Raw genomic sequence first — 25,647 nt, forward strand, 5'->3', positions numbered from 1 at the left:
CGAACGGCGGAACAGAGGACACAATGACCATGAAGTCAGCAACTTCCACATAAGCGGGCGCTGTCGATTCAGCCGTCAGGGCATCGCCCGACCGGCTCACGTGTTTCTCAGTTGTCGTATGTGAGCAAAGGCCCTCGCCTACATCCCAAGAGCCAATGACCGACGTTAAGAAGATTCTTCGAGAAGCTTTTCAACGTGACAGACGAGGCAATGACCGTGAAGTCGTTCACCTCCAGTAAACTGAAGTGAATAAATACGCGAGACGCAGTGGGCCAGACAGATGAAGTCAGAGGAAGTCAGACGAAGTCAGATGAAGACGGAGACGGAGGCGGAGACGAAGACGAAGACGAGAGACGAAGGAAGAAAAGAAGAGTAGCAGTAGTTTTCAGTCAGTTTCGGGGCTGAAGACCGTCATGCAAGAAGAGACTGCATCATGCACAGACGCACCAAGTCCGCCGCTGTAATGGAATAGCAAACAGCAGCCGCAGAGCCAGAAGACAGAAGTTAAAAGGTATTTGAAGTCTGGTTTTTACATACCCGGGTGACTCGTGAGGACGGGAAGGAGACGGCCTCACATCAGTAGTCACCTGTGAGCTGGGATGAAGACCTGACAGCCGAAGACTGGCAAGCGGGAGTCCGTGGTTCGAGTCCGGGACACTGGCCTTCCCCCGCCGCGCCGCTCCGCTGGTCGACGCACAACACACGCGGCCGCATAGAGAAGAGAAACACTGGGACGCGACACCCAAGGTATCATCCGATGCACGATTTCGCTCGCAATAATTAAACGGGCCACCTCGCGCTGCGCTTCTCCAGTCAACTGAGCGAGACAGCGACACGAGATACACACACGCTACGCGTAATCAGACGCCGCCGCCGCCGCCGCCGCCGCCGCTGCCGCCACAGAAGACTTCACAAACGACACAGCTGCCGCTCTCCGAATCAGAATATCCCGTAAGATACAGTTGTACAAATCTTCAATAAAAGTTATCTTATGTAAAAATGATGTTTCATTCGACCTCATACCCGAGCCAAGGAAGAACCCACCCTGCCCACATGTTGTTAAGAGAGAAAAGTTAATTTATTTATTAGTTTCACCCTGACAGAATGCTTTATAATGCTCATCCTGACAATTGATAGCATCAAAAGAGAAAACCCAGTTACATTTAGTAGCAGAAGTGCTACATTTAGTAACACAACTGTTACATTTGGTATCAGAAGCCGTTATAGTGATATAAATACATTTCAAACTAACAGCTCAGTTCAAAGAATCAATACTCAGGCATAATAACAATCTTCTTGAAGTCACTCACTTCAGTGAAGAAAGGTGTACATTATTGAAATACCCACGTTTCAAATGTAATCTAATTGAATAGATGAATAAAAAATTTACTCACCAATTTGCAGCAGGAGAAAAAGCACATAAAAAAAGGTTTTACTTATGCAAGTTTTCGGAGGCAGTGGCTCTGTCTTCCACCATATGGGTTGAAGGGAAAGGAAGAGGGGTGAAAGGAAAGGAAATGGAGAGGTTTAGAAAAAGTGATAAAGTTCAGAAAAGTCACCCAGTACCCCAGGTCAGGGGAGACTTACTGGACAGAATGAGAAGGAAAGACTGACTGTTGGGGACTGCACTGGATGAGATTTGAAAACCCAAGAGCTTTAAGGTGGGAGACAGGGTAATATGCAAGACAGATATTACTGCTAAAACACTGTGCACATGTTAATAACAGTGAAAAACTAAGTGCATTGTATGTAATAGAGATGGGAGGAGGGACAGTGAAAATAGACAGGTCAGAAAATGAAAGATACAGAAAACTAAAATGGAGTGGAGAAAGCAGTAATTACTGTGAAGAAAGGCTGACACAGAAGGTATTAGCATAAATTTAGGACAGACAGGTGACACGAACCAAAGACATGTTGTAGTGCTAGTGCCCATTCTGCAGAGTTCTGAGACGCTGGTGTCTGTGGGTAAAATCCAGATAGTGTGTGTGGTGAAACAGGCACTGGGGTCATGACTGTCATGTTGAAGAGTATGCTCTGAAACAGGATATTGTGCATTGCCAGTATACAACCTCTGCCTATGTCCATTCATCCTAACTGATAACTTGGCAGTAGTTCTGTCAATGCAAAAGGCTCAACAGTGTTTACATAACAGTTGGTATATGATATGTGCCGTTTCAAAGGTGGCTCTCCCTTTGGTAGTATACGTTTTGCCACTTACAGGTCTGATATAGGTGGAGGCAGGAGGGCACATAGGGCAAGTCTTGTAGTGGGGACAGTCACAGGGGTAGGAGCCATATGTAGGAAGACGGGCACAGTAGGAGCATAGGGTCTGACGACAGTGTGGAGACTGGGAAGGTGACAAAAAGCTATTCTGGGTATTGTGAGCAAAATCTCGGACAGAATGGATCTCATTTCAGGGCACGATTTTAGGAAGTCATGGCCTTATCGAAGTAGCTGATTAATACAGTCAAGACCAGGATAATACTGAGTGATAAGTGGTGTGCTCCGAAGTTGTTTTTTGGAGGGATCAGCTGTAATAGGATTCAATGTGATGGCCTGGAAAATCTGCTTTTTGAACTAGGCTGTTGGGGTAATTATGTCCAATAAAGGCTGAGATGAGAATGGTGGTGTATTGCTGTAAAGAGTCTGCATCCAAACAAATACGTTTGCTCAATTGCCAATGCTGTATGGGAGGGAATGTTTGACATGGAAAGGATGACAGCTGTCAAAATGTAAGTACTGTTGTTTGTTAGTAGGTTTAATGTGGACAGAATTGTGTAGCTGGCCTTCAGTGAGGATGAGATCAACATCAAGGAAAGTGGCATGGGATTCAGAATAGGATCATGTGAAATTTAATTGGGAGAAGATATTTAGAGATTCCAGGAATTTTAACAGATCAGCCTCACCATGTGTCTATATGGCAAAGATGTCATTAATGTATCTAAACCAAACCAGGGGCTGAAGGGTTATGGATCCCAGGGAAGCCCCCTCCAAGTGACCCATGAAAAGGTTGGCATAGGAGGGAGCCATCCTAGTTCCCACGGTCACACCCCTCAAAGGTGAAGTAGTTGTTGGTAAGTATAAAGTTGATCAAGATGAGCAAGAAAAATGTCATAGGTTTGGAATCAAGTGGGCACTGACTGAGGAAATGGTCAGTAGCAGACAAACCATGTATGTGGGTGGTGATGGTATAGAGGGAAGTGGCATCAATGGTGACAAGCAAGGTGTGTAGTGGGAGTAGCATAGGCATGGATTTCTGACAATCTAAGAAATTGTTGAGGTCTTTAATACAGGAGGGAAGTCTTTGTACTATGGGTTGCAGATGGTGAACAACTAAGGTGGATGAATGTTTAGTGGGTGCTTTGAAGCCAGGAATTATAGGAAGGCCAGGATTATTGCATGTGGATCTTAGGAAGAAGGTAAAAGGTGGAGGTGCACGATTTGGGTGGGATAATAAGTTTTATGTATAGAAGTGTCACCCCTTGTGAGAGGCCTAAGGTTTTACTGTAGTTCATTTTGAATCACAGAGATGGGATCTTGATGGCTGATGCTGCATGTAGAGGTGTCATACAGCTGACGTAGATCTTCGCTTACATACTCCCACAAATAAGTACCACACTGGTAGATCCCTTGCCCGCTAGAAGGATAATGATGGAGTCATCAGCTTTTAGGGAACCAAGAGCCTGGAGTTCTGCAGAGAACAGGTTAGGGTCATGTTGCAGTGATCTGAGGAAGGGCTGTGAAGCAATGCTGAATGTGAGGAATTCTTGGAAGGCTTGTCAGGAATGATTTTGTGATAGTGGTGGTGGATCAAGTTGGGATTGTGGTTGGAACTGTTCAAGGCAGTGTCCAATGTCAGGTTTGCTGTTGGAAAGGTTTTGGGATTGGGTTGCAAAGTGATATTTACAGTTGGCCTTATGTGTGAAGGAAAGTAGGTCCTTCACCACAGCAGCATGATTGAACGCAGATTTAGAGCTGAAAGTGAGACCCTTGGATAATACAGACAATTCAGGAGGGGAGAGTGCTATAAACAAGAGATTGAGAACACTGTGTGGTGAAACATGTGCTGTATCGTTTGAGAGATACAGAGTCGAGTGAGTGTGCCAGGACTTCCCCAGTTCACTGCTAGTAGCACCATGTCACCATAATGCGTCTGTGCGCAGCACACCAGTGTTACACCATAATTAAGAATGAAATTAAAAGTTAAGGTTGCTTTTTCAAACTTTGTCAACATATGCTTTAGTGTAATAACATTTAAACTGTTAAGTATCTGATTGATTAGGTCAATATTTTACCCAAGTACATCGTTTTAAGAAAAAAATAAGTGGCACTAAGTAATAAAGCTAGGAAGCCAGAAATGGGTCATAATGTGTGGATGTATGTCAAAATTAACTGGTACAAGTCTCAATGTGATTAAACCAATATTTTGGTCAGAATCAACGTTTTTAAGAAAAATTGAAGGTGCTAAATACTAGACTTATAAATGTGAAAATGTGTATGACACTTCAGTTCAACATAAAAATAATAACTACATGACCCCATTAAGCTACCTCTAATAGTTTTTGAGTAATTTACTGAAAACTAAATTTGGAACAAAAACTTCCTTATTTGTAGTAAGATTAAGTATCTGTTATATTAATGATAGAGAGTTTTGGTTAGAGCATGTGATGAAACCTATTAAATAATACAGCTATAACACGTTTTAGGACCTTGATGTTAATAAATACCAATACCATGTCTCTTAAAGTTGTAGTTCAGAGGTCATGTTCTACTGTCAGTTCCGTTATAAAAATTCTAGAAGGCAAAGTTTTAATGGAGATGAGCTAAAACTTTTTCTGTAATTTTAACCAACTTATCTACATGTATACAAAAATTACAATGACTCTAAACTGAATCATGACATTGTTATAAAATATTGTGTGACTGAGAAAGCGGTTGTTTAGAGACTGCTACCGTGGGCATAGGGCGGATGACGGCAGGTGTTCCCTTGGCTGTCCACTGCGCCACATATATAAATACAGCTCAAGAGGCAAGACTAAGTTTCACTTCACACCCAGTCACCATCAGATCCACGTCAGCCAAATGCTGGAGCACGTGCTGCCTCGGATGACGTCAGAGACAGGCTGTTACACAACTCTTATTTTCAGTAATAATAAATAGTGAATTCACGAGGACTGTACACCATCCTGGATCGCTTACATTTTGCAAAAGTAATTGTTAGTGTGTCACCCGTAATGTTAACAAATCCACGTGGCAAGTGATGACCATTATTTTCCACTTTTGTGGCAAGCATTTATTTGGTTATCAGTAGTCAGGGTGAAAGACAATTTAGTACGAACTTACCATAGAGGTCACCTCTGAACTGCTCATAGTGCTGTTTAGGATAGAGAGATTTACTGTCAGTATGAGCATAAGGAATATTAAAATGCGGTGCACGTGAAACTTTACCAAATATATGCATCAATTAGAACTCAAAACCTTCATTTATAATCATACTCCTGATCCTACTGAGAAAATAGAGAATAGAAACGTTTCTTTCAGCGGTGTGGACAAGAATGTGTACTTGCAGACTGGGAACTATAGTCAGTATGTTCTCTATCACTTTCTGGCTGACCACAGAAATAGTTGCCAGGATCTCGTAAAAGACGGTGAACAATAGTTACAACAATTCCAATTTCCTACTGTGACTAATGATTATTAATATGACAATCAACCTGGCACCCCACAGCTGTACTTTTGTGACTGGTTCTTGTGATTATGAGTTGTTACAGGTCTGGGACACACTGGTGAAGGCTGTGGGATGTTAAGGAGGTTAGCCAACCTCGGTCTGTAGGTGAGGAGTGGAACAGAAATTAGCAGATGACGCATATACACTCCTGGAAATGGAAAAAAGAACACATTGACACCGGTGTGTCAGACCCACCATACTTGCTCCGGACACTGCGAGAGGGCTGCACAAGCAATGATCACACGCACGGCACAGCAGACACACCAGGAACCGCGGTGTTGGCCGTCGAATGGCGCTAGCTGCGCAGCATTTGTGCACCGCCGCCGTCAGTGTCAGCCAGTTTGCTGTGGCATACGGAGCTCCATCGCAGTCTTTAACACTGGTAGCATGCTGCGACAGCGTGGACGTGAACCGTATGTGCAGTTGACGGACTTTGAGCGAGGGCATATAGTGGGCATGCGGGAGGCCGGGTGGACGTACCGCCGAATTGCTCAACACGTGGGGCGTGAGGTCTCCACAGTACATCGATGTTGTCGCCAGTGGTCGGCGGAAGGTGCACGTGCCCGTCGACCTGGGACCGGACCACAGCGACGCACGGATGCACGCCAAGACCGTAGGATCCTACGCAGTGCCGTAGGGGACCGCACCGCCACTTCCCAGCAAATTAGGGACACTGTTGCTCCTGGGGTATCGGCGAGGACCATTCGCAACCGTCTCCATGAAGCTGGGCTATGGTCCCGCACACCGTTAGGCCGTCTTCCGCTCACGCCCCAACATCGTGCAGCCCGCCTCCAGTGGTGTCGCGACAGGCGTGAATGGAGGGACGAATGGAGACGTGTCGTCTTCAGCGATGAGAGTCGCTTCTGCCTTGGTGCCAATGATGGTCGTATGCGTGTTTGGCGCCGTGCAGGTGAGCGCCACAATCAGGACTGCATACGACCGAGGCACACAGGGCCAACACCCGGCATCATGGTGTGGGGAGCGATCTCCTACACTGGCCGTACACCACTGGTGATCATCGAGGGGACACTGAATAGTGCACGGTACATCCAAACCGTCATCGAACCCATCGTTCCAACAGGACAATGCACGTCCGCATGTATCCCGTGCCACCCAACGTGCTCTAGAAGGTGTAAGTCAACTACCCTGGCCAGCAAGATCTCCGGATCTGTCCCCCATTGAGCATGTTTGGGACTGGATGAAGCGTCGTCTCACGCGGTCTGCACGTCCAGCACGAACGCTGGTCCAACTGAGGCGCCAGGTGGAAATGGCATGGCAAGCCGTTCCACAGGACTACATCCAGCATCTCTACGATCGTCTCCATGGGAGAATAGCAGCCTGCATTGCTGCGAAAGGTGGATATACACTGTACTAGTGCCGACATTGTGCATGCTCTGTTGCCTGTGTCTATGTGCCTGTGGTTCTGTCAGTGTGATCATGTGATGTATCTGACCCCAGGAATGTGTCAATAAAGTTTCCCCTTCCTGGGACAATGAATTCACGGTGTTCTTATTTCAATTTCCAGGAGTGTATGTTACACATTAGCCTGGTAAGTGCAAGAGATTACTGTATTTGAAACTGTAAAAGCGTCTGGTGTAGAGTAGGATTACATCCAGAAACAGGGACTTTCAATGTTAGGCCTGTGGGATTAACTCCAAGCAGGTTTTAAGAAACAGAATCTGGGACCCTAATTTTGATAGTGCAAAAGCATGTTTTCAAAAAGAATGGATGTAACACGTGAGGGGATTCATCATGGCAAGAGAGACAGTTTGGAATGTTAGAAATAGTGGGAGTGGCAAAAAAGGGAAGCAGAGGTGGAAAAAGATAGAAAAATGGAAGAAAAGCAAGGAAAAAATTCAGAGAACAGACAATGGTTGAAAAGGTGAAATGAGTGGACAAAAATGTCTCGCCAGAGAAGTGATTTATATGACATGAAAAAACCGCTTGGAAAAGAAAAATATCGATAGGGAAAGTTGTGAAAAGAGGCAAAATTTTAAAAACTGGGAAAACAGGAAGAGAAAGTCATATATGCCAACCTTTACACAGGTCACTTGGAGGAGGGGGGGGGGGGGCTTTCCTGGGATCCATAACCCCTTCAGCCCCTGGTTTGGTTTAGACACATTAATGACATCTTTGCCATGTGGACTCACCAAAGGCCAGCTACACTCTTCTGCCCACATTAAACCTACTAACAAGCAACAGTACTTACATTTTGACAGCTGTCATCCTTTCCACATCAAACATTCCCTCCCAAACAGCCTTGACAATTGACGCAAATGTGTTAATTTGGATGCAGACTCTTTACAGCAATACACCACCATTCTCACCTCAGCCTTCGCTAGACAAAATTACCCCACCAGCCTAATTCAAGAGCAGATTTCTTGGGCAACTGCACTGAATCATTGTACAGCTGATCCCCCCAAGAAACAACTTCGGAGAACACCACTTCTCACTCAGTATTGTTCTGGTCTTGAGTATATTAATCAGCTACAACTAGGACATGACTTCTTAAAAGCACGCCCTGAAACGAGATACATTCTGTCTGAGATTTTGCCCACCTCACCTAGAATAGCTTTTCAAACCCCCCCCCCCCCCCCCCCGCCCCCAATCTCTGCAATATCCTTGTCACACCCAGACCCTATGTTCCTTCTGCACCGACCTGTAAGAACCAAAATATATATACTACCAAAGGGGGAGCCACCTGTGAAATGGCACATCATATACCAGCTGTTATCTAAACACTGTTTGGCATTTTACATCAACTGATAACTATTTACATCAAGTTATCAGTTAGGGCGAATGGGCATAGGAAGAGGATGTTTACTGGCAACACACAATATCCTGCTGCAGAGCATACTCTACAACATGACAGTCATGACCTTGGTGCCTGTTTCACCACACACACTATCTGGATTTTACCCACAGACACCAGCTTCTCAGAACTCTGCAGATGGGCACTAGCACTACAACATGTCCTTGGTTCGTGTCACCTATCTGTCCTCAATTTATGTTAATTCCTCCTGTCTCAGCATTTCTTCATAGTAACTACTGCTTTGTTCACTCCATTTTAGTTTTATGTATCTATCATTTTCTTACCTGTCTATTTTCACTGTCCCTCCTCCCACCTCTATTACATACAATAAACTTAGCTTTTCACTGTTATTAACCTGTGCACAATGTTTTAGCAGTAATCGTTGTCTTGTATATTACCCTGTCTTCCACCTTTAAGCTCTCGGGTTTTCAAATCTCATCCGGCGCAGTCCCCAATAGTCAATCTTTCCTTCTCATTCTATCCAGTAAGTCTTCCCTGATCCGGGGTACTGGGTGATTTTTCTGAACTCTGTCACTTTTTCTAAACCTCTCCAGTTCCTTTCCCTTCACCCCTCTTCCTTCCCCTTCAACCCTTCTGTTGGTAGAAGGAGCCACTGGCTCTGAAAGCTTGCATAGATAAAACCTTTTTTTCATATGAGGATTCTCCTGCTGCCAGTTGGTGAGTAGATTTTTTATTTATCTGTCCAATTACATTATATTGTCAGAAGTTGATTATTTTTGTTGTTACACATTTCAAATAGCTTCTCAGCAGCCAGAAAAAGTTTAAATACTAATAAAGTACAATTGAAGAGGAACATAAGGAATTTAATGGTATGTAATTACTACCCCATTGATGAATTTCTTACTGGAATGAACTGCTGTACTTATTGTTAATTACATTACATAAATTGAAACTGTGTAGTATCTGAATGTTACAGCTGCAGTGCAGTACTGCAATCTGTGAAAGTATTGCACACCAATTTTCTTTTTTTCTTTTTTGTTTTTTTTTTTTACTATGATTAATTGAAAAAGCCTCAAAATTGTTTTATGCGTGTGGTAAACTTATTAATGAACAATGTAAATGAAAACATATGAATTATTTTTTCTTTTTTTTCTTTTTTTTTTTTACTTTTTCCGCATCTCTTAGGACCATTCCTGTCAGCAACAGTGGAAAGGGCACTATGTGCTAGGTCAGTAGTTTGTGGATAAGTTGAGGATTTGGGTCTGATGTGAGGCGTGCAGTAGTAGTAGTAGCCCATGTAGTCGCGATGACCACTGTGTTCGGATGGCGAAGGGGTCAGAGCGTCTGCCTAGATTACATTAGATTCAGTTTTTGTTCCATAGACCCAAAAATGAGATGATTGTCATGGGTGTGGAATAAGTCAGAAAGTATAACGTACAACATTCGAATAGCATACTCACTGCTCTGATCATTTGCAGGACATTAACAAGCTATGTCAATATATTACAATAAACTGGATCTGCAAATATTTACAGAAATAATACACTGTCGGAATGAAACACAGTTATACACTTTTAATAAATTTATCATACACAAAATACTTAATCCTGACGGCTGTCACAACTGAACTGACATTTTTACTTAAGCTGGTCTAACAGTCCCCGTTAAGATAGTCATCTATAGAGTAGGAGTTGCCTACCAAAAATTCTTTCAAACTCTGTTTAACCTGTCAAACAATGGAAAATCCAGGATGGAATGTAACAATATTGTGAAAAGGAAAGTTGCTACTCACCATATAGTGGAGATGCTTATTCACAGATAGGCACAACAAAAAGACTGTCACAAATAATAGCTTTTGGACAGTAAGGCCTTCATCAGAATTAGACAACAAATACACACAAACGAGTTGCTTTAGCCTCAGTGTGTATGGATGTGTTCACCGCCTAATTGTGACAAAGGTCTTATTGGCCGAAAGCTATTATTTGTTACAGTCTTTTCGTTGTGCCTACCTGTAGCTCAGCATCTCCGCTATATGGTGAGTAGCAACTTTCCTTTTCACAATATTGTTACAATCTGTTTCCCCTGCACTTTATTTGCAACCAAGTTTTTAATGGTTGCTGGCAGTTTATTGAAAATGTGTCTTCCTGAATATTGGATACCTTTTTGGACCAAGGTAAGTGATTTTAGGTCTTTTATATACTGGTCTTATTCCTAGCATTGATACTATGAACTGAGCTATTGGTTGGAAATAGAGGCATATCACTTGCAACAAATTTCATTAAGGAATACACATACTGAGAAGCAGTGGTTAGAATACCAAGTTCCTTGAACAGGTTTCTATATGATGTTCTTGAGTTTACACCACAAATGAGTCTCACTACACACTTTTGCATGCTAAAAACATTTACTCGGTTTGATGAGTTACTCCAGAATATGATACCATATGACATAACAGAATGAAAGCAAGCAAAGTATGCAAGTTTTTTCATTTTTATACCTCCTACATCTGACATCATCCTCACTGAAAATACAGACTCGTTTGGGCGCTTCAGCAATTCTGTGGTATGCTTTCTCAACTGAATTTTTTATCGAGTTTCAATCCCAGAAGTTTAACACTGTTGATCTCTTCGATCAGCATGTCTTCATATGTTATACACATGCTGGAAGGAATCTCTTACAAGTTCTGAACTGCATATGCTGGGTCCTTTCAAAGTTTAATGACAGTAAATTAGCTTTAAACCATTTATCAATGTCAATGAAAATTTTATTTGCAACCATTTCTAAATCTGTACTTGACTTTCCATTTATTGCAATGTTTGTATCATCTGGGGGGAAAAAAACATCTGGCAATGTAACAGATGAGAGGTCTTTAATGTTCACAAGAAAAAACAACAGACACAAAATGGAACCCTGAGGAACACCACATGTAATTAATTCCCAATCATATGAAGACCGACTGCTTACTCCAAAGGTATTTTACAATGACATCCTTTGTTTCCTGTTAGTTAGATAAGACTCAAACCGTTTCGCAGCACTGCTGGTGACACCATAATATTGTAATTTACTTAAGAGAATGCTGTGATTCACAGAGTCAAAGGCTTTTGGCAGGTCACAGAAAATGCCAGTAGCCTCTAATTTGTTGTCTAATGAATTAAGTACATTCTCACTGTATCTGTAAATAGCCTTCTCTAGATTGGAGCCCTTAAAGAACCCAAACTGTGACTTGGACAATATATTATTTGCAGGAAATGCTTAAGAAGACGCTTGAACACAACCTTCAGAAATATTTTTGCAAAAGCCGGCAAAAGTGAAACTGGTTGATAGTATCTCTTTCTCTCCCTTCCAGTAAAGAGGCTTAACTTCAGCATATTTTAGTCTGTGTGGAATTGTTCCTCTGATAAGAGACTGATTACATAAATACCTTAAAACAGAATTCAAACTCACTTGATCACTCATGGCTTAACTTTGTTGATGTGTTATCATAACCACTAGAATACTTTGATTTTAAGGATTTTATGATGGATGCTACTTCTCTTGGAGACGTGAGTGTCATTTCCATTTTACTGAAGTTATTTGTGAAGAATGGTCTCAGATATTCCATTGCACTATTTACTGAACCTTTTAAGCCCAACCTGTCAGTAACAGAAACAAAGTACTTGTTTAAGAGGTTTGCAACACTACATGCACTAGTTACCACACACTCATTTATTTTTTTTACAGCTATCTGTTCCTCCTTCTTTTTGGTCCATTTCTCTCTGTCTTCACTATATCCCATGCAGTTTTTATTTTGTTGCCTGATGTAATTATCTTTTTCTCTTAATAAAGCTGCTTAGATTTCTGGATTATTTGCTTCAACATTTTGCAGTGTTCTTCATAATGCATTACAATCAGAGCAGTTCCTAGATAGCAGAAACAGTTTCATTTTTGTCCCATATGATATCTTTATTCCTTGTGTAATCCATTGTTTGTTTTTAGACTTCTGTTTGATTTGAGTTACCTTTAGGGGAAAACAATTTTCAAAAGAGGAAGTAAATTTATTAATGAAAGCTTTGTATTTTGAGTCTGAAGTATTGTGTCTTTGAGCAATCTCCATTTTTGACTGATTTATTACCCTCCTATACTCAGATTTAATTTTTTTTATCCTGACAAGTTTCACCATTTAACACAAGATGCTGCACATTACGATCAAATAACCCATTTGCTATTGGTTTTGTGTCAGACTTTTTTCCCTACATTTGTCCACAAAGATATTATCAATATCAGTCTCAGAGTTGCAAAGTTCACAGTATGAATTAAATTGAATGACAGTGTTACTGACTGCAATAATTGTTCACTGGCAGAGATTTTCAATAAATCCACATTAAAATCACCAGCAATCACTATTTCCTTGTTTATTACTGTGAGATGGGACAACAGAGCTTCCAGACTTTTTTTATGATTGAATACGAGGGTGGTTAATTCGTAATGCCCTACATTTTTTTTAAAAAAGCCATTAATATACACAGACAAATGCCCTTGTTCGTGCTTCACATTTGATGTTTGTTCTGTGCACCGGTGAAGTTTCAAACCTTTCTGGCAGACGGCAGAGCTGTAGTAGTGTCAAAATAGCATCTACATATGACTCAAGTTACAAGCAGTGTGCTGTTATTGAATTCCTGTGTGCAGGAAAAGAAACTGTGGTGAACATCCATAAATGTGTGCAATGTATGGGAATGCTGCAGTTGATAGGAGTATAGTTGGGCAACGGGTAAAGAAAGTTACAGCTTCAGGAAATGCAGAAACAGAGCTCCATGATCAGCCACACTCCGGACGTCTTGTCACAGCCGCTGTTCCAGACATGCTGAATTGTGTGGATGCCATTATTCATGCCGATTGGCATATCACAACTCGCCAATTGGCTCTACAGTTGTCAGTCAGCATTAGAAGTGCGTCTGCAATGATTGAGGCTCTCGGATATTCAAAGAGGTGCTCACAATGGGTTCCATGAATGCTCACAGCAAACCACAAGATTCACAGAAAGGCAATTTCATCTGAATTGTTGGAGTATTTTGAGACTGACAGAGAGGCCTTTTTGAAGATGACAAGAGCGTCAGTCATGCAGTGAAAACATGGCTATGACTACATGACAAGAGCTTTTACCAGCAAGGAATACATACTCTTCCACTCTTAAGGCCATAGAATGTGATGGAGACTATGTAGAAAAACAGGACATGGACGAGACATGTTGATGTATATTGTTGCCAAATTCTGACTCTTTACAACAAATACGTTCTGAGAAAAAAATGTGAGGCATTACTTATTGAATGACCCACGTACTACTACTGTTGCACAAGCTTCTAAGTGCTGCTCTGAGCAAAACTTATTAATATCAATATTCTTGAAACTAAAACAGTTTTTGACAAATGTGGCAACTCCTCCTTTCTCCATATTTTCTCTACAGAAGCGAGAAGCTAACTTGAATCCTGTAACATTTAGTCAGCAGGAGAACCGGTTTCGAATCCAAGTCCAGCACAAATTTTCAACAATTTCTATTGATGTAAATCAATGCTCCCTAGCAGCCAAATGTCATTAATGTCTTTGTATCTTGATTCATAATGGCTGCAGGATCAAAATGGTGTGTCTTCTCTCGGACATGTCCGATAAAACAGACACCACATATACAGACTAATATATATGTTTACAAAACCTATATATCAGACAGAATGCAAAACAACTGCATTCCTCTGTTGTATTTCTGCTTAATGAATGTACAGAGAGGATGGGAGGGGCTAGGACCTTTAAATAGTCTTATGCAGAACACATTTTCTTCCCTCAATTTGCAAGGCAAACAAGATTAAAATGATGTGAAGTATTTTTCATGTCTACTGTACAGCAGCATGCAGATTAGATGTACGTAGATTTAGTAATAATTTTTTAATATGTAGTTATACTTCATGTGGTGGATTATCTTAATATCAGTTATAATTATTCGCCTAAATTTAAGTTAGGAATTTGTGAGTAATTAATGGGCTGCAATGCATGAACATTTCCCACCCACTGCACTCTCTCTGATACATGGATTCGATGATGACTACGTAAGACTATAAGAAGATGAAAATATAAACTGAGAAAGCTGAGCAAAAGACAAACAAACACCAAAGAAATGAGGAAAAGTATTAAACACCCGCTCACAATCAGCCCATCTAAAAATGCTCTGATATAATCAGCACATAGCAACACGTGATGAAACATCTGCATATTTTCTTGCCCTTGAAAAACTGTAGCAGTACTAAAGACGTTATGCCACTGTTACACAGTTGCAGTTTTTTTTCCAATTTTGTGTACCTAATGCTCTCCACCAAGCATCAGGTTTGTGTTTTCCACAGCCATTTAACTTATGTTTCACAGCAGCAGGAGGGAGTTTGGAAGATGTTGATCCACGTAACATCAGTATGTATTTTGCAAGGCCAAATCTGCCTGACATGGCCTCCACTGCTCCCATTAACAAATGTGCCTCTTTGGCCACTTCTATAGTGCCATCTGTCTCAAGGCCATCGTACTGATCATTGTTCCCTGGTATTTTCCTGGGAAAAATATAGTGGAACAATGTTAACAAAATGAGACATAACACTAAAATTGTATGGTCACAATTAGAGGAAGAGTCAACCTACCTGCGAATGCAGTTATCACAGCACACACTAGAGTCAATTCTTAATGCTTCAGATGAGTCATCCTGGAAATGTGAAAGGAGCAGCTTTCGTCTACAGTCTGTAGAGTACAAGTACCTCTCCATTTCCTGTGCCATGTGGAGTCGATGTTTCTGGTTCTCCCCACTGATGCCCATTAAGAGAGATCTGTTTAGAAAAACAAACTTCATTAAACCAAAAGACATAACAAACATCTTATTCTGATTTCAGTATATTCATCTAACCTTACAATTGCAAATCGCTCAATACAGTACTGATCTGTGATTGTGAAAGCAATAAAATTCGGTGGCATATATGTGGGATTACCTTTTACATGCAGTGTATCAAAAGCAAAATCCTTGAGAAAAGTTAAAACTATAGAGTAGCAGAATGGCTACGTAGTGGTTTCCTTCAGGCAGTGAAATAGTGAGTACTGGAAGAAGATACATTTAAAAGTAGAAAACGTAACACCCAGCTTAAGAAACTTAGATCTTTCCCCAGAAAAGAAAAAAGGATAGGTTGGAGAAAGTTGGAAAGAAAGGACAAGTTACACATAAAAAAGTTTAGACGGACGATGTGTACAGAATAAGGAGAGAAAAAGATGAAAGGCACACAGTAGAAGGTCAAAGATAGTACAATGGCAGGCACTGTGCCCTATGACTGAGGGGTGGATGCAGCGCGAGGGAGGCAGAGACAGCATGAGGCCGGGGACAGCGCGAGGGCGGCAGGGGGGCGCAGGCAACAGGAGGGCGGCAGGGGGGCGCAGGCAACAGGAGGGCGGCAGGGGGGCGCAGGCAACAGGAGGGCGGCAGGGGGGGCGCAGGCAACAGGAGGGCGGCAGGGGGGGCGCAGGCAACAGGAGGGCGGCAGGGGGGCGCAGGCAACAGGAGGGCGGCAGGGGGGCGCAGGCAACAGGAGGGCGGCAGGGGGGGCGCAGGCAACAGGAGGGCGGCAGGGGGGCGCAGGCAACAGGAGGGCGGCAGGGGGGCGCAGGCAACAGGAGGGCGGCAGGGGGCGCAGGCAACAGGAGGGCGGCAGGGGGGCGCAGGCAACAGGAGGGCGACAGAGGGGCAGAGGCTGTGGTAGGGTGATGGGGATCGGAAGTGGGGAGGCAGTGAGTGAGGTTTGGAGGCAGTAGAAGAACAGACAAACATATTTGGAGGGAAAGAGAAAGGGGCAAGGTCTATAAGCAGGTTGAGGGTGAGGGAGGGAGGGAGGGGACTGGGAGATGAATAGTAGAGTGATTCTACCAATGAAGATAAAACAGGTGGACTTGTTAACAGACCTAAACGCAGTAGAGTGGCATGTTCAAGCATAGGCCAAGTTCAACAAAACTAGTAATGGATGGGAATGGTTTAAGTGAAATGCATTCTGTAGTCACCCCTGAGGTTCCTAGAGCCATATCGTACAGCATGCTCAGGATCTGTATTGTATGGTTAAAAATAAGGGAGATAAAATATATGATAATTTTTTGGAGAGCGACACACACAACCTTATTTGACAAAATCATTATATTGCATTTTTTTTTTTTGATGGGCACCTAAACTGACACTGGTTTTGTATCATCCTTTTACCAAAGAAAAAAGTTTCATTCATTTCTGTTTAAATTGGAAGTAAAAGAGGATGCCTGTGTGTGCCACAGAGCAACATGTAATGTGGATGTATGGAACTTTGCAACTGCCATTCTCCTAAGTGTCATGTGGTAAGATTATGCTCAATACCTTGGAAGTAGGAGCCTGGGAAGCAGAAGGTTCCTCTGCATCCATTTATTTGCTTATCCAGTTTAGTACGGGTCATTCCTACATAAAAATCCTTGAAGTGAATACATGTTAGTTGTCAAACAACATCTGTTTCACATGTTGATCCACCTTTGAAGTACAATTTACTAATGTTGGAACTGAAATATGTAGTAGTGGGTTGACAGGGAAGGAAGTTCTCATAATGATAGTGATTGTAGGGGTAGGATCTTACAGTAAGGATGTTCTAGGAACATTATATGGTTTGGCAAGGATGAGTTGGAAGTTAGGAGGGCAATGAAAGGAGACAGTGGACCACAAGGGCAATGACAGGAGACAATGGTCCTTATGGGAGGAATCTTGGGGAATGAGGATGAGGGCACTGCAAGTGCATGCCTTTTTTATATGGAGTCCACTCAGCTGTGTCGTGTGAGAGAAAGGGTGAATACACATCACACAGCTTGGCGAAAGTTGGGGAGGATGATCAGCACTACCTTGCCTAATGACACAGTCATTTGCACGGCTTTCATAGTAGGTAGCACAGGGATATGCAAAGAACGCAAAGCTCCAGTGTGTGCAGGCTTTATGCTCTTCCATAGGGCACACGCTATATTGTGGCATAGCAAACAGCCATGCTTCCTCAGCCACTGGAACTGGACACATTCCTATTGGCCACATTTCACGAGAGCTCGCCTAGTGAAAGCAACTGATGCTGTGCCACATGGACAGTGAGTGATGGGGAAAGAGTGCCGCACACTTGGCTTCACCACACAGATGCACTGCTCAAGTGAGGAGGTCCTCGCAGGGCTTTTAGTTGAGAGTGATGTATTGAGACATTTAGGGCTTTCCCGCTACTCGGTCACAAGAGGAGTAACATAAACAGAGTGGCTTTGGATTTAGAAATGAATGACGTGAAGAAGTGAATTTGAGTAGGGAAAAGGAGTGAAGGTCTTGCAGAAAGTGGAGCAGTTCTCCTTCAAAATGAGTACAGTCCACAAAGATGTCATCAAGATTCAACTCACTGAGAATGCAACAGCAGTGATGCAGAGCCTGTGACATACCTACAGTTGTTCTTGTTACATTTCTTAGAGCTTCAGTCAAATGTATCTGTTCTGCAGGTTCTTTTATGATCACCATCTCTTACAAATCAGTAACAGCATACCCCTCCTTCAGCAGAAGGTGCAAGATTGTCATTCTTTCACCAGTATGACTCAAGGCCTTAGACAATTTGCAATGAGAGATATCCACAAAAATAATGATCTGCCAGTGCTGTTTCTGAACCTCATCTCAGAGCAACACCAACAGAACACGTAATGATATCCTGCACACTTGTGGTTCACTGTAGTGGAAGCTCAGTAATATGTCCCACAATTCATGCAGGTGTCGTCTGTGACTGCAGAAGGGGTTAATTAGAAGAATTACGTACACCAAGCAATGGTCTCTGATAACAGACACCACTTCATGTGTTCCACTTCACCTCCTCCTATAACCTCAACAACAGTCATTATTTTCGTCACTTCCAGTTCATCAGTCACCTTACAGCTCAAAAGTCAAGGTGTGTATGGAAAAGGACAGTGATGTGGTAGTCACAACCTCTGATAGTATCTTTAATGAAACACCAGTAAATGAGAAGAACCTGGATAAATTTTATGCAATTGCCAGTTGAGACTGGCACTCTACTTATAGGACCAGGAGATGCCCTATGCACTGCAGCATGCATTCTTACTGAAGGACCCGCCTCTTGCCTGCAGCTATGGCCACTACTCCAAATACATAATCAGCACCGTCCTACTTGTAAGGTCCCAGTTTCGTTTGTGTGCTTTATATGCCTAGATTCAGCTATTTTTGTTTTTCTGTATACCTCCACAAATACTTTTGTGCAGCATTTCTAATTTTAACTGATGTTAAGAAGAGTACATTTTTTCCCAATTTAAGAGATACGATTAGAGTATAAACTTACAGAATGTTTGTTTTCTTTCACAGTCATAGTAATATGAACACAAGGGCACTTTTTCATTCAGCAGAGTGGTAGGAAATATAAGCACTGTATGTAATGTTCACCTGGGGAAGTGATAGACAGGTTGAAACAAAGACAATGAGTAATACACAAATATATAACTCTAACTTTGAGAACCCATTCTGAGTATTGGCCCTGTTTCATTTACCACTTTCTGTATTATTCTGCATTTTATTTCACATGTTTTGCTCTGCATAGAAAAGTAACAGTATTGAGGCTACGGAAACATTAACAGTTTCTTAAGATTTCAGAATACAGCTGCTTTCAATTCATGTGTATGTTTAATGTTCCGAGATCATCATGACAGACTATAACAAGTTGTATAGCTAACCGGTTAAGCTGGAAGTCTGAGTTCTGAAAAAAGCAGTGGCATTTCGATGGTTCTCCGTCTCTCCCAGCACGTCCCACTTCCTGGTAAAATGACTCTATGTCCTTAGGAGCACCATAATGAATTACATTTCTGACATCTGTTGAAAAAATTATAAACAAATAAATTACATTTATAGTTAAATGTAACAATACATAAAACATAAAATGTAAATCACACAGATAGACAGAGATGGAAAAGAGAATGGCGGAAAAGAGAGAGAGAGAGAGAGAGAGAGAGAGAGAGAGAGAGAGAGAAATACTACTCACCAGGTTTGTTGATTCCCATTCCAAATGCCACAGTAGCTATAACAGCTTGCAACTGATCATTAATGAAATCTGTGTGAATCCGTTTCCTTGTCTCCAATGATAAGCCTGCATGGTACACTCCACAACTTAGACCTTCAGCTAAAAGATTGAGGCAAAGATATTATTTGTATTGGTACACTTTTACACAGGTTTTGTAGGTGAATTAAAATACGTTAAATTATTATTATTATCATCATCATCAAGCAATATAGTTGATGTTGACTGTATTTACAATGTGATTCTGAAAAGACTTTAGAAATTTACTTACACACAGAATTTTATCGAGAAGGCTTATAAACATGGCAGAGGTGTCAACTGGTACCAAAATACTGAAGGTCTCATTCCATACATTCACTTTCATTTAGGCTAAATGTAACTGCCATTGGCCATACACCAAAGTCCATCTGAAGTTAATTTCTTACCATATTTAATTCAGTATATCTGGTGACACTTCTGCAATGTTAGTCTGTATGGGTTCATGTGCGATCTTTTTTGTAACAATCTCCAGACAATTGATTGAGGAACTCCAACCTTTCACAATGCACAGTGTGTTGATTTCCTGGGACTGCGAACAAAACTCTCTCTCTCTCTCTCTCTCTCTCTCTCTCTCTCTCTCTCTCTCTCTCTCTCTCTCTCGACGACAGCCTGAGAAACTTGTAGGTGGCCTGGAGATTTGTTATGTCGAATGTTACAACCAGTTAGAATGAAATTCTGCTGCCAGGAGTAAATTGTAGACCAACTAGGAGCTTGCTTATTGTAATTGGTATGGAATTTAAATTTCCCTTTGTTTCTTTCATCCAAAACATGTAACAATCTTATTCAGATCCTGTGAAGTCTGCCACTTTGATTTTCAATTTTATGTCTTTACTAGTGGCAGGACTCAGTGCTACAACAATAAGTCAATGAAAATTTTGTTACAAGATGACACCTTAACTACATGTCAAAGTTGTATCAATAAAATTCTGTATGTAAGTGAAGTTATAAAGTCCTTTTAGAATCATCCTATATTCACTGCTCAAAACAATGTAGAGTGACAAGAATCTGACTGAGTGTACCATGTACATAGTCTATGATTAAGATAATTACTGCTGATCTTAAGTCTTCCGACATGTTTTAATAATGAAAACAATCTTCCACAACACGTTTGAAACCCACGGCTTAGTGGCAGTATTCAAAATTATCATGCCATGCCTAAGAGTGAAATAGACGAGCAATGTCTCACTCTGTTATCTAGTGAGTGTACGCAATAAGGTTGTCTCTATACTATTTATGCATGCTTAATCAGTTAACATGAGGCATCTGGCTCAGGCAGAATGTGTTTGGGCAGTGACATTACTGCAGAAAGTTTGGACTATTCGTGCAGTGTGTACAGAGCTTAATGTGGCTTCATCTATTGTTTGGAGGGTTTGGAAACGATTTTGTGAAATTGTTACATACATAAGAAAGCCATGGGAAATATAAAACATTGGCCAGAGATGACCAATATGTGGTTAAATGTTCTCTCCACCAGCACACTACGACTCCCCAGCAACTACAAAATGATATAAGAGCAGCAACTGGTTGCAGTGTTAGTGACCAAACAACACTCAACAGACTCCGAGAGGTTGATTTAAAATCAACAAGACCTCATCACACCCCTTGGTTAACTATTCAGCCCATGAGAGATTGACTTCAATTTGCTGAGGAACATATGCAAGGGCAGCTGCGTCACTGGTGCAATGTACTGTTTATGGACAAGTTCTGCTTTCATTTAAAACAGGATGTATATGTGTATATCCTCACAGTGAATGTTATAATGAAGCAGCAGTCCAGGAAAGGAAATATTTGGCTGCAGCTCATTCATGAGTGGGATGGCATCACAAGTGATGGCCAATTGGACCTTCAGACACTCAGAGACCAACTTGATGCTCAGAGGTACTTCAACAAGATTGTACTGGGTCATGCTATACCCACTGCAATTATAATGGATCCCCAGTTTCTCTTGCAATAAGACAACGTGAGGGCACATTCAGCAGTAGTCATCACAGAAATGTTACAGGAGCTTGTGATTCAAACATTAGACTGGCCTGCTCTCAGTCCTGACCTCAGTCCTATTGAACATTTAGGCGAAATGCTGGACAGTCCACTTTGAGCAAGTTCTGTCTCTTTAACACCTTGCAGAGGTCCTTATTAAGGAGTGGGAAAAAAAATTCCACAAGAAAATGTTCGCAGATTTATCAGGAGCATGCCCTGAAGTTGCGAGGGAGTAATATGGGCAAATGGAGGGCCTACCAGATATTGAAATGTTCCTTTTTGGGTAGTGTCTGACTGTACTTTTTGCTTCAGCTTCGGCTTCGGACAAAATCTGCCAAAGTTTTGGCTGAAGCTGAAGGTTTCTAGCAAGTGCCGAAATTTAACCAACTGTTAGAACTGTGGGATGGGCTCCCAATTGTGAAATTGCAAACACCCCCCCACCCCCCCCCCCACCCCACATACTTGGCCCATAGTGTGCTGTGTCAGTTGGCCGCCACCGCTAGTACATACCAGTTCATATACGAATTAGATTATCAACTTTGATATTTTGTCATATGGTTGTGAAAATTTTTATCTGACCGAAAGAAAGAGCAGAATGAGTATGTGAATAGCACTATACTCTGGGAAGTTTTTCTGGTTCCCTCAGTTCTTCTCGGAGCTCACTGGTAGAATCTGGAATGTTCCATATCTCTAAGCACTGCTGCCAATGAAAGCAATTTGCAGTGCGCAACACTATAATGAAGAGAGTTCAACGCACAGTTTTGCTATACCTGGCCTCGTATCCCCCTCAGCTCAGGGAACTAGAAAAGCTTTACAAGGTATATTTGTTAGGTTTATATGCATGCGATCTTGAAGTTGGACATGTTCATTTGGATTGTTTCAACACGCACCATATTTGCTTGTTACCAGCAACAATGACAAAGAAGGAATAATATTTGAAAGACTGTGTGTGTGTGTGTGTGTGTGTGCGTGTGTGTGTCTTCCTTTTGGAATTTTTTTAAAAACAAATGTCAAAAAGTACCCTGTTTAACCTTTATCAGAAAAAGAAACATTAGTATTTATACTGTTCCAATTTTTCACAAGGCTAATGTGAGGAACAAGCAATGGGATAAGGTTAGATTATGGAGAAGCATTTTGCATGAGGGTTGTTTTTTTATTAATTTTCACCGAAACTGATCTCAAAAAGGACTCTGCTTAATCTCTACTAGAAAATATACAGACAGATATTCTACATGTTACGACTTTTCATGTGGCTGGCACTTGTTGTTGGCACTAGACATTCACAGGTCTTCGAGATATATAGCATGCACAGAGGCATACACTGGCGCACAAGAACTACACAATTACACATTTTTATTTACACTTTAAGGTCAAAGATATTTGTATCTTGCTGTTCACCCTGACACTAAAGAAACAATGATTTGTGCTACTTTTTGGAATCACAATTTTCCATGTATTTCATCATATGTTCATCACTATTCTGCAATTGTCAGCAGGCTCTATATTCTATTTAATTACTGAAAATAAATGCATTTGTATGTACAAGCTGTTCAAAATATTCTTCTTGTGTCCCTTTACATTTATGTATTGAAAAGTTAGGATCTTACGTCATTGTTGTCTTCAGGAATGAAGAGTTTTAAGTCGTAATACGACAAGTCATCTGCAAACTAATGAAAAAATTATTAATTTTAAACCAAAGAGCATTTATTTGGTTAGAAGAGGGCTTTTATCTGACAAATACTTGTTATGTTGCATGTTCCACTGCTCTGTATAATTCTAGAACCAAAATATGAAGTTCTGTTTTTCCTCGTCTTTACATATTTATGCGTCAAACACTGTAGATGCTCAAGTCTTACAACTTTTTATTTAGTCAGATTGTTTGAGCAGTAGGTAAAATGGCTTATTTGTTCGCCTCACTTTTTTTTTTTTTTTTTTTTTTTTTTGGGGGGGGGGGGGTTCAACAGTGCTGGCTGCTGTTTGTGAGACTTTTAGAACAAACAATAAATCTGCAAGACATATAGGCACCTCCTGCCACAACAGACAGTCCAGAAAAGTAATAACAAAAAATGATATAAGTAATGAAAATAAATTTGTAATTTTAGAGATGTTGACACGGCACACAAGATTTTCCACTTTTTGTTCTAGTAAGAATAACTTAGCCATTGTGAATTACCTTGTCTTTATTAATCTGTATTTTACTGTAAAATGTGCTAAGAAAATTAGTGAAATATCCATTTCGTAGACCACATTCACTGATGTGAAACGAAAATAGGGAAACCCATGTAATCGACCAATACGGTTGGAAGCACTGTGACCACCTAATCGGCTGACAATAGCGATTGACGTAATCTGAAGACCAATGTCGGTTGCACTGTGAACATACTCTTATACATGCAAGGATTAATTTCTTAATTAGTAAACAGTTCATATTCGTTGCCTCTCATATCTAGTGGTTCACGTTCCAAACACCTATGCCAAGCGGTTGTGGGTTCGAATCCCAGGGGTAAATATGGTGTGATGAGCACAAGCATTTATACCAGTAGCATAGATTTTTCTATGTATTTAAGTATGTTTATTATGCTGTCTAGTCACCACAGTACAAGCTTCAGCTTAGTTTCGGGCCAGCGATGGTTGGTGCAATTGTTGAAAGATTTATTTGTTTATTGTCTTCTCTTTCAGGTACATAATCGCTTCTGCGAGACTAAATCCCATCTGGGAACATTTTTGGAAAAAACAATTCGAAAGCACTTTGTAAAGTATGTAGTAGATCACTATCTCTTACTAGTGACTTACAAAAAAAAAAAAAAAAACCATTTAGCCAGAGACATTTAACTTTTCGCAAGACAAAAAGGTAGTCAAACAATCTACTTTACCGGATATAATTGAGAAAAAAGTAGCTCCGCTTTGGCCTGATAAACATCCAATACTGTTGCAAATCGATAAAGGTATTATGGAACTCACTATCGATGACATTCTGCCATACGATGTTGTTGAGGGAGATGCATTTCATAGGCTCAATTTGATTGACCCTGACACTACATCCAGATACAGAAAAAAGTCTGAGAAATACTTGAGAAAGACTTTAATGCCATCAATGTACGAAAACATAAAAGGGAAAACTGTACAGTTTTTAGAAAAGGCTGAATGGGTATGCTTTATCACTGACATAAGGAGCAATCCAGCAAAGACATGCTCATTGTTGGGTTGCACAGCCCATTTCATTTAAGGCCCCAAATGAAAAAGTTATACTGACAGACAGCGTCTTGGAACAAGGTTTCAGAGAAACTTAACCAAATTATTGTTGAATTTAATTCAACAAATAAAATTGCATGGATATCTGCGACAAGACTTTTAATTTGCAAGCAGCCATGTGTTAAGGAAACTTTGCTTATATTGGATGTATAGCTCACACACTGCAGCTAGTTTTTCATTATGTTATATTCAAAGAAGCTGCTGTAATTGATATAGTAAAAAAATTGTCACAAAATTGTAGGACATTTTAGAAGAAGTGAACAAGCTTCCCGATATTTAAACAAGTTTCAAGAAACATGCGACTTATCTGAACACATTTTGATTCTTGATGCCAAAAACCACTGGAACAGCACTTATTTAATGTTGGAAAGACTCATTGAACAAAAAACTGCTATCAGCCTTTACATGGCAGAATGTGGTAGGATAATAGTTGCAACTGCAGAAGTATGGGAACAAATAATCTACTGTATGATAATACTTAAGTGCTTTCATCAAGCAACACTTCAAATTTCAAGCAGCTCTTCATCAGTATCTTCAAAACTCTAATAGATCCCCATTTTAAAATGAAGTATTTGACTAAAGATGAAACTGAAAACACGAAGACTGAAATATTATCATTTCTATGACAGAATGAGTCTCTGTCATGTCGAACAGCCCCTATGGACGTAGATATTGATGAGCTTAGATGTTCCTGTTCAATGTCAGATGCATCCTCAAAAAACTGATGATGATTTATGAGATTCACACAATAAACTTATGTTGCCTGTCACAAGTGGTAATGAGTTGTA

The 25,647-nt window shown here is 41.0% G+C and overlaps 1 protein-coding gene across 3 annotated transcripts in view; it reads right to left on the reverse strand.

The window, feature by feature from the left end:
• LOC126253215 (Werner syndrome ATP-dependent helicase-like) overlaps positions 1-25,647 on the reverse strand; it is a 215,509-nt gene that overhangs the window by 93,204 nt on the left and 96,658 nt on the right. For all 3 annotated transcript variants that reach the window (XM_049954396.1, XM_049954397.1, XM_049954398.1), the window contains 4 exons: positions 19,556-19,693; positions 19,251-19,386; positions 15,152-15,334; positions 14,826-15,064 (listed from right to left, as the gene is read on the reverse strand). In XM_049954396.1, coding sequence (XP_049810353.1) covers positions 14,826-15,064; positions 15,152-15,334; positions 19,251-19,386; positions 19,556-19,693 — 696 coding nt within the window. The remainder of the gene's footprint in view (positions 1-14,825; positions 15,065-15,151; positions 15,335-19,250; positions 19,387-19,555; positions 19,694-25,647) is intronic.

The sequence above is a fragment of the Schistocerca nitens genome, chromosome 4 (genome assembly GCF_023898315.1).
Source record: "Schistocerca nitens isolate TAMUIC-IGC-003100 chromosome 4, iqSchNite1.1, whole genome shotgun sequence".
Lineage (NCBI taxonomy): Eukaryota > Metazoa > Arthropoda > Insecta > Orthoptera > Acrididae > Schistocerca > Schistocerca nitens.